At 35.5% G+C, this 13,519-nt stretch overlaps 1 protein-coding gene across 2 annotated transcripts in view; it reads left to right on the forward strand.

Annotated features, from left to right (window-relative positions):
* The window catches only part of Glra3 (glycine receptor alpha 3), a 203,652-nt gene extending 194,475 nt beyond the window's left edge, over window positions 1-9,177 (forward strand). Inside the window, exon 10 of one of the 2 annotated variants that reach the window (XM_004640224.3) lies at window positions 8,881-9,177. In XM_004640224.3, the coding sequence (XP_004640281.1) occupies window positions 8,881-9,159 (279 nt within the window). In that variant the 3' untranslated portion in view covers window positions 9,160-9,177. The remainder of the gene's footprint in view (window positions 1-8,880) is intronic. The other variant, XM_004640223.1, reaches the window with a different exon arrangement.
* Window positions 9,178-13,519: the final 4,342 nt, after the last annotated feature.

Below are 13,519 nucleotides of genomic sequence, written 5' to 3' on the forward strand. Positions count from 1 at the left end.
ACAGATAGATATAGATATAGATATAGATATAGATATAGATATAGATATAGATATAGATATAGATATAGATGATGCCAGTCTATTAGTTATTGCTTTAGGAAAGACTGATGAAAAGGCAGGCTTACACTTAGGCAATTAATCTTTCAAAAAGAATATGACAAAACATATATTCAGTAGAAAGTAGCTAAATCTCAATTACATTCTTAACCAAAGAGATGAGGCAAATCTGGGGATAGTAATTTTGATTTTGTGAAAAGTATTTTCCTCATCCAACAGTCTTATAGGCTTATCTAATTGGTCACACTTTTATTATATATATTTTGCTTTGAGATAATGTGAACAATCTAAATCTTTAAACGAGCATAGTCAAAATGAGTCTAATAAAATCTGCAGTGATGCCTTTTATTTTCATGAATACTGGGTGGCATGATTTTCCTCAGTTCTGCACTTTAGTTTAGCAAAATAGGCAAAGTTTAAAAAAAAATCTTATTATAGAAAGTTGTCACAAGAGGAGCCTTCGTATTTTGCAAATAGTAGTCCTAGGAAAGCTATAACTTAATTTGGCAGTGGCTTAGGGGTTATGCAAAATGTTGAGACATTTCTTTCTTCTGTTAAAGTATCAGTGGATCCTTAGTTTATTGTGAAAGAATAGAAGTTCTGTTGTCTTCAGATTTCCCCACCCTACACTGCTGTGGCCTGCTGTGTGCTCCTTACCCATTGCGCCATCTCATGGATGCTGCCCCCAGTGCTGTGTGTGGGTGTATGCGGGATGTGAATGGATTTTGGTTAGAAGTTATGATCCCTATCTATCGTACTTGCTCCTGGAGGGTTATAAATTCAACGACTATTTCTGAACATCTGATTTGTTGAGTGAGTTGGATGAAATGGGATTGCCTTAATGCATGCCATATAGCTTTTCCACATTAAGCGTCATAATGCAATGGTTTTCTGAAGGAAAACACATTCTAACACTTCTCTGGTAATTCTTCCTACCTATTATCATTTACTAATCATTATATGTATATGCAAATAAGATAGGGATGAATTATTAGCTCTGATTTAGAAGATGATAGTTTTCATTTTAGGCTTTTATAGGCACGATGATTAGTTATCGTTTTTCATAAAGATGTATCATGCACTGCCTTTAGTAAGTATAATTGTTTGTATATTTATATGCTGTATGAGTGTAACCAACTGTTAAGGTTAACAAATGTGCAACTTTTCTACTCTGCACATCGTGTCAGCTTTATGTTCTTATGACAAATATACATATACAGCAGGTAGGTTGAAAGGATGAAAGGTACTGGTTAAAAACAATATACATCTGTATACACAGAATTATTTAATTTTTCCATTCTATTTCAGTTTGTGCATATTCTAATGCTAAAATATCCTTTAAACAGATTAAAATATTTGATAAATTTTCTGATAAGTACCAGAGATTAACTTTCCTTAAACTCAAAAAAGTTCTATTTGAGTGGCTTATATTACTGGATGAAATTTTATTCTCATGTAAAAAAACTGTAAGGTTATATTTCCTACAAACAACTATCTAGAGTTTATGTTAACCAACGATCCTCCATAAAACCATTATATCCTTTGAACTATTTGTTCTGAGTAATAATATTCAATAAAGTAACATAAATCAAATACATCATAGTGACATCTCAACATTTTAAAAAATTGGGCTGTTTTACATCTGCCATTAGTAATTTAGTATCGTATCCCTCCATAATTATAAGTTGACAACGCAAGATCCTAAAATATTATGATAGAATTATAGATTTTTTTGAATTCTATTGATTTCTTATTTGTTCTTTAAAATACACAAAGATACAGTTGTGTCCTCACCTAGAGTTGTGGGCTGAGATTTAGAAACAGAAATTATGTCAAATTGGAACAGCACAGAAGTCACAGTAGAATACTTTCCTGAAAACTATTTAAAATGTAAATTTGTGTTACAGAAACTCAAAACATGTTATGTTGCTAAGCATTCTGGCTGACTGAGTTAGCAGCATTCTGCGTCTTTGAAATTTCTGTTTCTAAAATGTCACTGTGCATTGTCATCACCAGAGTTTGTTGGAAGCAAAAATTCCTGTGACAACCTAAATACTAACAAGTAAAAATTAAATGAGGCTCAGAAGCTTGATTCAGAACAGAAATTAGATGTGGATTTTTAAGAAACACTTCCGGGCTGGAGAGATGGCTCAGTGGTCTAAAGCACCTACTTGGAACAAGCTTGGCAAAGTACAGGGACCACAGTTCGATCCCCCAGCACCACATGCCAGCCAGCTGCGCCCCCTGGTGGGCTGAGCTGGCCACACACACACACACACACACACACACACACACACACACAATAAATAAATGTTTAAAAAAATTAAAAAAAAAAAAAAAAAAAAAAAGAAACACTTCCATGGCTAGATTCTCCTTATTGGGTACATTTAGAGTGCTGTTATTTTACATCTGTTGCAGGCTTTCATGCTGGACTAACATTACATGAAAGTGATTAAATTTAAATTGTTCAAATAGTCTGCATTCTGTTAAAAGCAATAACTAAATGCTAACTATCCTCAATCAGTACAGCAGTCTAGATTTGGTTATAACCAAAAGCTATAAGTTGTTTGATAAGATGACTTTTTTATGAGACAGAAATATGCTTTAAATTCATAAATCACTTACTTGGTTTTATAGAAGGAGAAAAGGCAGAAAAAAAAAAACAGAAGATACAGCGTCTTCTGTAAGTAAGACTTTTGTCCAGGACCACTCAGAACCTGACAGAAATTTCCAAAAAACTTGACAGAGGATCACAAACAGCAGTAGGCCCTTAAACTAAAACATGGATGTGGTCTCATCGACCCAGAACAACTATACCAGATAACACAAAGATAAATTTGTGGCATGGAAAAGACAGTTGTATCGTAGCATTGCATCCTAGCTCTACACATCTACCATCAGAAACCAGAAACTTCGAAGGCCTTCCTCCTCACCGTCACCCTCACACATCCTACACACTGACGCAGGGGAGCAGCCAGCCTCCCGTGACCTTGTGGTGTCATCTCTAACTCATAAATACTTTTGCTGTCTACCCAATTGCTACATAAGCTGCCACTCCCTGGTTGGATGGAACATGGTGTGTCTTTCTAAAGTTTTGCTCTTTGGCCCATTTTATGCCCTGGCCATGATACTAATCTCTTTTAAAGGGCCCAAACTGATATGAAAATACCCCTTCTTGTGAGGCCTTAATAGTACTTGGATCTGTGGTCTTTGTTAAATGTAGCCAAAGCTCAAAATAGGTGCCAATTTCTGCCAAAATCTGCTAAATCCTCCAGAAGCCATAAGTAAGGATCCCAAGTATTTTGTCTGCAGGCAGTATCTTGGCACTTGTTTTCAAGAGATTCAACCCAGCCAGATGTGAGGATGCACACACCTGCAATCCCAGCACTCAGGAGGCTGAGGCAGGAGGATCATCATGAGTTCAAGACCAGCCTGAACTACGCAGCAAGTCCCTATTTCAAAAAAAAGAAAAGAAAACAAAGAAAAGATTCAACTGAAAAGCAAGTTTCAAACATGATTTTTTTAAAGGCAAACTCTCACCATATAAATAGCCCTTCTGTGCCAGAGGACTATGTCATAGCTCCGTGTATTGCTGCTCAGCCTGAGCACCGCGATGGCTATGCCCGCAGCCAGCCCAAGTCAAATTCTAAGACTTCAGAGGAGCGGCACGGGTCACTGTGTGGACTCTCACCATCTGCCCTCTTTCCCTTTCTAATTCAATCTGTTTTCTGGTCCCTTACACAGTGTGGCCAGCAGAAGTCCAAAATAGATCAACCAGATTTAAACTATTCATGCTTTTTCTCACACTAGAATCCAGAAGGGACAAAGTTTGGTTTTTCGTGTTTGTGTATTATCTATAGCAGTCTCAAGCCTGGTTGTTCCCAGGCAGAGGGCCAGTGAGGCTTGGCCTTGCACCTTACCAAGATTCACTGGCCGCCCTCACCTAATCACATCTGCTGCTTCAGTCTCCAAATTCTCCCCATCATCACGCTGATAGCCTTTTATCTCTGAGTGATCTGCACCCAGCTGTTCCTTCTGGGTTGGACCAGCATAGTGCAGAAACCAGTTTCCCATCGGGCACAAAGGAAGAGAAAAACTGTCTGCTCTACATGAAGGCACGCTGTGCTTGACATTTTTACAGGCTGGAATTAAAAAGAAAACATAAGAAACATCAGCCAAATCCATCAATCCCCTCTGCCTCACTGTCCTGCTGAGCCTGCCTCCAGTCCGGTGGGTGCCATTGGCGGAATTTTTTTTACTTAGCACAAGTATTTAGCACTCATCATGAAAGAATCACCTAGACTTATAAAAACTTATTATTAAGGATCTTTGTAGTTTCCCCATTGGCCAGAGAGGTATCCTAAAGAGAAATGATAAAGATTAGCCCTTGTACCTCTGCAAATTTTTCAGCAGAGTGGAGACATTCCAATTTTCTTCCTGAACTTTTATACTGTTTAGTATTTACTACAGATAAAGATTAGGTGGTTGTAAATGCTCTCATTTTAACACAGCCAATAAAAATTGGGCTAAGGAATGACATTACGAAGATTAAAGTTAGAAATGGTGCACTCTTTCCTTTGTTTCTCATCTTTTTCAGCTGTACGTTAGCCAAAGACAATACCAGCTGTAGCACATATCACACTTCTTTCTCCTACATATAGCTTTTGGCATGGTCATGACACGTATCATAGCTAGTCACCTGTCCTACCAGCTTCTCCTTCACCCCTCATATTACACTCTTATTCCCTGACCATTTTTATCATATTTTACACTGATATACAATACTTTTTAAAAAATGTACTAATCTTGGTGATTCAACCATAATTATGGTAAAGCCTTGGAGCACCTTTCAAAATAGACGAGATCATGCTCTTCAAGTCTGTCCTTTTCAGTTCCAAATTTTTTCACTGATGGGTAAATTTAACAACCAGTGTCAGTCAGTGTCTTTTGTTCCCGTTCCCCACTGGCATCTTTGGATTTAACTTCTGAGATGAAAGGAACCACAGATCTAACAGGGTTCCTTAGGGGAGGCAGCTGCTGGAATTGAAACAGACTTCCTCCCACCCAGCTGGTCACAAATGCACCAGGAAGTTGCTCATAGGAATCCTGTTAGTTTTCACTGTGTTCTTTTTGTGTCTCAACAGCCACCTAAGGAGAAGTAATAGATTTACCTCTGGTTGTCATTTTTCTTTTGAGTAGCCTAAATTTTCTTCCTAGCCGTGAAACCCACCATGGATGCTGCCAGAGTAAATGTGACCATGAATGTATTTGCCCTCCTGTTTTCTCAAGAGGAAGACCACGTACATAAGGGACTCCCATAACCACAGTTTGTGTGCCAGAGTTTAAGTGAGAGGATATGGTTTGGGTCAATTTATTTCTGATTATTATATGGCCAGCTCAGGTTTACTATGACACATAACACATCAACTTTTAAAAAGAGACATTCCAGTAGGGCACCTGTAATCCCAACACTTGGGAAGCTGCAGCAGGAGCATCACAAGTGTGAGGACAGCCTGGGCAACAGTCCTTCCATGCCACAGCAACCAAAATATAGCATTAGCTCTAAGGCCAATAAGGCTAAAGATTCCATGAAGCACAGAGATCTGGAGATCTTACCTGGAGATCTGCCCACACTTCTCAGCCAAGTGAACCAGGTCCTTTGTACTAGAGTTTTTTCACCCAACTAGGTAGCTACTAACCATATGCGGCTACTGAGAACCAGGAAAGTGAAAGTGATGCACAGAAAATTCATACTAGATTTCAAGATTTTAAGTCAAGGAATAATAAATGTAACCCATCTCAATTTTTACTTTGAGCAAATGTTGAAATAATATTTTGGACATATGACATTGAATCTTTTCAATTAAAATCAATTTCACCTGTTTCAATTTATACAAGTGCAAAATTTTAAATTACACATCTCTCATTTGTGGCTCACATGTTTTTCTGGGATGGAGCTGCACCTGACATACTCATTTCTAGTGTCAATTTGTGCAGGATTTCTCAGAAGAGTGACATCCAGTTTAAGTATATCTTTCCAACTGCCACATGGGCTTCTGTTTTTATTTTGAGCGCAGGTCATGAAGCCGCATTACTTGTTATATTTTTCCCTCCCTATGATTTCAGCTTCATGAAGACTGATTAACTAACAGGGAATAGGAACCAATTTCTTCATGAGCCACACCATCCTGAATTTTTTCTGACTGACCATCCATCCAACACTCTAGCAGGGAACAAATCTATGTTGTCCAGTGGCCACATTTATGTCCAATTACTTTGTGCAGTTCTCATTACCTGCAGTCTAGCATAGATGAGCATCAGAATCTCATCTGATGAAAAAGTCCCCAAATTCTTGGTCATATAAAGCCAAAAAAAGATTCTAAAGCCTGACCACCTTCTTTTCACTTCTGAGATCTAAGATTCAAGTTGTCACTCAGAGTGTCCAGATACTAAAAGGTTTTACCATAGGATTAAATTTATTCAGCTCTAGAGGAGGACATGATATAGAAAACCTAACATCCTTGTAGTATCTGCATCACATGGGATATGGGGCAGTTTCCCAAAAGCACTGTTTCTTTTGTCCCTCACCCAAAGGACATGCAGACACAAAAGTCAAGGATTGTGTGACACACAGAGGTCAACCCCTTTGCTTTGAATTACATGTATATACTATGCAGACACATGGGTCAAAGATCTCCCTGGCATGCGGCTCCACCAGGTCCGCTGCAGGTGCAGCCCTTCCATGAGACAGACTCTAATTTCCTTTAGCAGAACTCCATTGTTTTCAAGGAAATGCTGCTATATCAAGCAGAGGTCATTCTACGCAGTCCTATAGCAGCCAGGGCTGATGTTAACTCTTTACACACAGTCAGCTATGCAGAAGGACACAACTGTGAAAGTTTTAGTTGTTTCCTGTATGTGTTGACTGTAAATTTGTTTTCTCCATTTGGAAATGAACAGTTGTGGTCTCCAAGGGATTTAATGTAATGTTTCCGGAAGAAATGGTTAGAAAGGCAGTCAGTGAACTCTGCCTTAGCAAACAGGTCAAACGCTGAAATTTTAGCATTTTGTCATTGATTTGCCAACTATTTCATCTAACATACCAACATACGTACATGCTGTTATCTTTTATCATTTTAAGATAGCATTTTTAAACACGTGGGTTGACAGTTCAAAGTTCTATATTAAAGGAGAACATTCAGATGATTTGCACACAAAATAGTTCCAATTACTCAGCTGACCTACATTTTCTTTCTGAGCACCATCATAACTGATTTGATTGTCAGGATCTTATTTGGGCACATAGATAATATTGGATTAATCTGTAATACAGAAGTCTTTATTCAGGACACAGAAAATGTTAACATAATCAGTAACTTTGCCATAAATCTTCAGAAATCCAAAAACATAGCAGTTTGAATGAATGATACTAGATAATTCCAGAAGCTTTATTTCTAATTTTTGCTGTTACAATAGTAACCACATGTATGATTTGGAAGGGCAGCTTTATTTTCAGGTAATTTTCATCTTCAACTCATTTCACACTTTTTTGCTTCACACTTTTTTGCTCACACCATTGCTTATGGACACCTTCTGCTTGAAATATTTTTTCAATAAATATACGGGTTCTTTTCCAGGTGTCATATGAAAAAGTCATAATTTATAGTCTTAATTTAAAAAACTACTTTATACATTACTGAATCTTCTTTGGTTATTTTCCCACTTTTAGAAGTTATAACAATAACTTTTTCACTGTCATACTTACAGTATACTGCTCATTGAACAACTACTTTTACAGACTTTAAGTAGTTTTCAATCTTTTGGCCAATTATTTTTATCTTTATGATACTAAAAAATAATACCAGAATAGGAGAGCTATAACCTTATAAAATATACTCTTATCTTTCATTTTCAATTTTAGGGACAAGTATACCCTTTTCATTGATGGCTATATAGAGTCACATTTGAAATAAATGTCTTAAATTTTTCTAATGAAGTCCAAAATGAATTTTTAAATAACCCACGTCACTAATATAAGCGTATCTTATTATGTAATAATTGTTCTTTTACATTTTTCTCATATATTAAAGATACTTATTATTTTTTCATCATTTAAAAGTAATTATAACTTTTAGAAGAACATACATTGTGAATAAGTTTATACCAAGTTTATACTGTAAACATAAAGTAAACTGTCTAATTTCAATTTTGACCAAACCAAAATGCCTGAAAGGTAACTTCATGCAAATAAGAAGGTATAGTTCTTTCAGAAGGATTAGTGTGAAATCGGAGTAGCAGTAAGGAACAATAACAAAGTCCAAGGCATGTTATTGTGCTACAGTGTGTTTTCTAAGGAAGTAACTTAGAATTGTAGGAAACAAGTATTAAAGCTTGTCTCCATGATAAAGAAAAATTCAGGCAATGATCCTGGTATTTTCCCCTGTGACATAACATATTTATACATTTAGACAAGAAATGGCAAAAACATGCAGCATATGAAATATAGGACACAATATCCCAATGACTTTTTAAAATGTTAACTCTTTATTTAACTATTCAACCAATATGTCAATAATATCAAACTTTGCCTTTTCATTAAAATGTATCTTTCAGGGGATTTATGAATGAGACATCGATGCAGTAGGATAAATAAGATAAAACTTCAAAAGAAATGAAACAACTCTACACATGCTTCCGTTATCTTTCCTTTTATTGCTGTAAATATATATCATGATGAAACCTAAATTATGACGCTAAAGAGCCTGCTGTGGGTGCCGCATTCCATCCCTAAAATGTGCTCCTCCATTTTTTTTTTTTAAACAGGATGATGAGGTGAGAGAAAGTCAGCTCAGCTTCACAGCCTATGGAATGGGTCCATGCCTGCAAGCGAAAGATGGTGTGACTGCCAAGGGCCCGAGCCACACTGTCCAGGGAAGGCCGAAAAGCCCTGAAGAAATGAGAAAGGTCTTCATCGATAGGGCCAAGAAGATTGACACCATCTCCAGAGCCTGCTTCCCATTAGCTTTTCTCATTTTCAACATTTTTTACTGGGTTATCTATAAAATTCTTAGGCACGAAGATATCCATCAGCAACAAGATTAAGTTTGTGGGGCATCCAAACACATTCAATTCAAAAGAGTTTCATTACTATAGGGGTGTGTGTGTGTGTGTGTGTGTACATGTGCGTGGTGCACAAATGGCCATTGTATTCAAGTGGCATGTGGGAAAAAGTTGTATTTCGATTTTCTATGTAAAAGATTAAGAAAACAGATTATAATTCTTTTCATGGATACCAAATATATATTATGACAATTCTATTTCATATCTACTCAGAATTACCTGTTCTATTTTCACACAGTAAATCACGTAAGTGGAAGCTTTCTTGTCAGTATGTTTATATGTTATATAATATCACATAGTAGTAAAGATGAAAACTTTGGAATTTCTTGATTTTTAATTAAGTGATGTTAAATGTTACAAAAGCAAAAATTGCACAGCAAATTTTATGAAAGAAAATAAGAAAATGATGAAGATAATAAAGATCAATAGTTTGAAGTACAAAAATATTTTATTATACTACAGTTACTAAAAAAGGAAAATAATCAGACAGTTCAGTGCAAAATTTCCTTCTATTAACAGAGGATTACATGTAAAATCCTATAGAACTAACATATGAAATAAGAAATATTTTTAAATATTTAAATACTGCTTAAAATACTAAATTCAGTTTAGAATATTAAATTTCCTTCTATGGAAAGAGATGGGTTAAGAGATCATATTATGTACAAAAATCTACTTTTCTTAAGCTTTATTTCTCTGGAAATACTGAAAACATTTTAATTTTTATATAAGTATTGTAGTGATGTAATTTGAATGATTGCCAATGAAAAATGCAAGCCAGAATCTTCACTTTTGTTAGACTTTTAATAATTATTCATTCATCTGTGTGTAATTATACCTAATGTTTGATGCCAATGAACAAAGTTCAATAAGATATTCATATTTTAGTTTAAAATGAGATTTTCAAGTACCAGCTGACTTATTATAATTTTATAAAATGTATTGAATAGAAACAAAAATTGATTAGTGAAAGATTTTTTAATGATACTAGTTTCCCATGAATGTTATATGAGTTCAAACTATAAGGACAGAAGATTTCAATTTTAAATGATATAAATAAATCAGTTATATAAAGAATGTTTAATATATCTGAACAAATATTTTTTAATGTAAGTCATTCAGAAGATGGGAATAATATTAGACAAAATTTTTACTTAAAATGTATCAACAATCCCATGAAATTATTTCAACTATGATGGGATGTTAGTTTTTCTCATGCATGCTATTAGCTGAACATATATGGCAAAAGTTCTCAATTAAATTAAAGCAGATTCTGTCCCTTTCTGAGTTTTGCTATCTTATATGTTATTTTGAAAATGGTTCAGATGTTTTTTAGATATTTTAAAAATATCAGATATCAGATGTACTAAATGAAAATTCAATGTATCAAATTATTTACAGAGAAAGACATACACAGTAAACAAGTAGCTCAGATATAAGAAAAATAAGTCAGGGTTTTGGTTGTTGATATTTTGTTTTGGGGCCTTTTTTTTGAGCAGGATAATACTATTTTCTGAGCTTCAACCACTCTCAAATGAAAAGCAAAAACTGCCAATTAAAATTTGAAAAATTCTTCAATGTTTCTATATTTTATCCTCGTGTAGATTTTAAAAGGAACTTTTTAAAAACAGCAGTTTTTGTTAAAGGACAAAATTCTCCTTTTTTATACATAATTTAAAACACAGTGAAAAATCACCATGTTTGGCATTATATATAAATGTCATAATTAAGAAAACTTGTTGCCATGTGCTCTATTTATTTTGAAGACTACCTAAGCAAAAGTTGGATATGTCTTTATTTGGAATCAATGAAGTAAGGTGGTACCTTTATTTGGTACCAGTGAAGATGAGAGCAGGGTATGCTGTTTATTCTCTCTGAGAATTAGCTAAAGAGTTTAAAGTAATGATAAACTACGTTGTCTCGTTGTGTTTATGAAATACTTGACTGTATTTTTCTATATTTTTAAAAATCTAATATAAAGGCTTTGAATATTGCTGAAGTGAATCCTGCCAGAAGTAAACAAAAAAATATAATGAACCAGAAGATGCCTGCTCTCAAAAAGAACTGAGTGCGAGGGTGGTAGCTCAGCAGCCTAAGTGGCTGCCAGGAAAATGCAAGGTACCGAGTTTCATCCCTGGACCAGAAAAAAATAAATAAATAAAATAAAATAAATTCAGGCACCACTTTTCCTGAGGATATCAAAAGTGTTTAATTTCTTTAGCATTTGGACTCTTGGAATGTAAAATACAAGCCAAGAGAACACTTGTCAACAAGGACATTGTTGGTACTGCAGAAACCTCTTCATCTTAACAGTATTATACATTTCTAGGCATGCTTTTCCTTTCCTGTTATATCAGTCACTGCCTTCTTGCATTAAAAGATACTTTGCCGCCTTCACTCAAAGGCGACAGTGAGAAGGTGCTCCTGGCCCAGTCTGAAATGCTGAAGAAATACATCCCTTCTGATGTTCCAGATACTTTAAACCTGAAAAATCACACTGTAACTACTGTCCTAAGTTTGTATTCACCTCAGCAAGCTCTGTATTAAACCAGAATACTCCAAAGTAAGCCAAACAGAAAACCACTACAGGAGAGGGAAAAAAAAATGTTTTTAATACAGGGTCTACCAGGTCTCACTACACAGATCAGACTCTAGTGATCCTCCTGTTTTCAGCCTCCCAAGTGCTGGGATTACACCACACCCAGGCCCAGGCACTGTCTCAAAGTGCCCTGGCGGTGGGGCCAGCACAGCATGGGGATAGAACCCCATTCCCTAGTGCTTGCCTAAGCAGGAGCTTTAGTCCTCTGAGCTATCTGGCCAGCCTTAAGGAGAGAAAATTTTAACATGTACATAAACACTGAGTAACTACTATGCAGTTAAGTTGGAAATTAATGTGGATACTCAGAAGCATTTTGAAATAGCCATGTTAGAAAATATGTAACTTTTGTTAATGTATTTTATACAAATTTTTAAAAAGTAATTATGTACCTAAGTTATTGACATATTTGCATCCATGCCACATGCACTTTTGAGAAATCTGGTACCTCAGTATATACATGCCCGAACTTCTATCATTCCCTACCGTTAATATTGGACTTGAAGTAAAAATGACACATAGAATTTCCTTGACTATTTAAAATAGATGCCATCTTGGGAGGCTGTAAACAGGCAGATGACTATGAGTCTGATCCAGCAGTGATACCCTGAACACCCTGTAGACCCTTCCCTAAAATACAGTAAGTAAACAGATAAATAAGTAAATAAATAAAATAAAGTAAAATAGATGCCAGAACCATGAGGAACAACAAACCCAAGGGTCTTTAAAATGTCTCCAGCTTTTGCAGAAGTTTCTCTGTGTGTGACACGCACCTAAAGAGCCCATCCGATTCAATTGTCATCTTACTCCACTGAGAATGCTCATGGTATTGACATAGTCAAATATCCTTTATCTCTATATTGAATTATGAAGGCTTAAACATCTACATGCACCAGACTGCTGAGGAATTTTTTAAAAATATAATAGAAATTTTAGGAAAATCATAAAGTAAATCACCATGTTTAAGAGAAAAGAACAAGCTATTTACATTTAAACAATGTAAAGAGTGACACTACTTGGAGAACATTAGGGGCATCCTCCTTGTACATCTTTTTCCCAAGATCATTCATCTTTCTCCTTTTCTTATTTTTTATTTTGATTACTACATGCTTGCCAGACATAATTATTACATTCTTCATGGGGAGCTGGTGCAGGCACATAGCACATGCTGTACATTTCTCATCACACCACCCTTCTCCCCTTCTCGGCCACCTCCTCTTCTGCAAAAGATCTATCTCCTTGTTACTTATTATCTACCTTTTTTCCCCTTTAATACATTTATATTTTGGGTTTCTCATGTAAGAGAAGCTGTCATGTTTAAGCTTGTGTGTCTTTTTAATTTCCCTGAATATTATAGTCTCGATACATGTACATTTTCTACAAAACACTCAAGTCCATCATTTATAGCAGAGTAGTACTCCACTATATATCTTTTCTAACAATATAATTTTCAATGCTTAATATGACATATCTCTACCTGCTAGTAACTTGAAAGAAGTGAACATTATGCTAGCAGCTTAATTTTTCCTTTCATTAATAATGTACACATTCTAGACTGACTTGGGAGTCAGTTGGGACTTGTCATAATTACAACAGAAAGTAGAGTGCTTGCAATATTGAGAGTAGGAAAGTGTCAATATTGAATTCACTGGTGCTCCCTGATAACAATTTGGAGCACTATAAAAGCAAACTTTTTGAAAATGAAAACGTACCTAGTGATTCTTAGACAGATACTAACAGTCTTTG

This window comes from Octodon degus, unplaced genomic scaffold (assembly GCF_000260255.1).
Source record: "Octodon degus isolate 3935 unplaced genomic scaffold, OctDeg1.0 scaffold00121, whole genome shotgun sequence".
NCBI lineage: Eukaryota > Metazoa > Chordata > Mammalia > Rodentia > Octodontidae > Octodon > Octodon degus.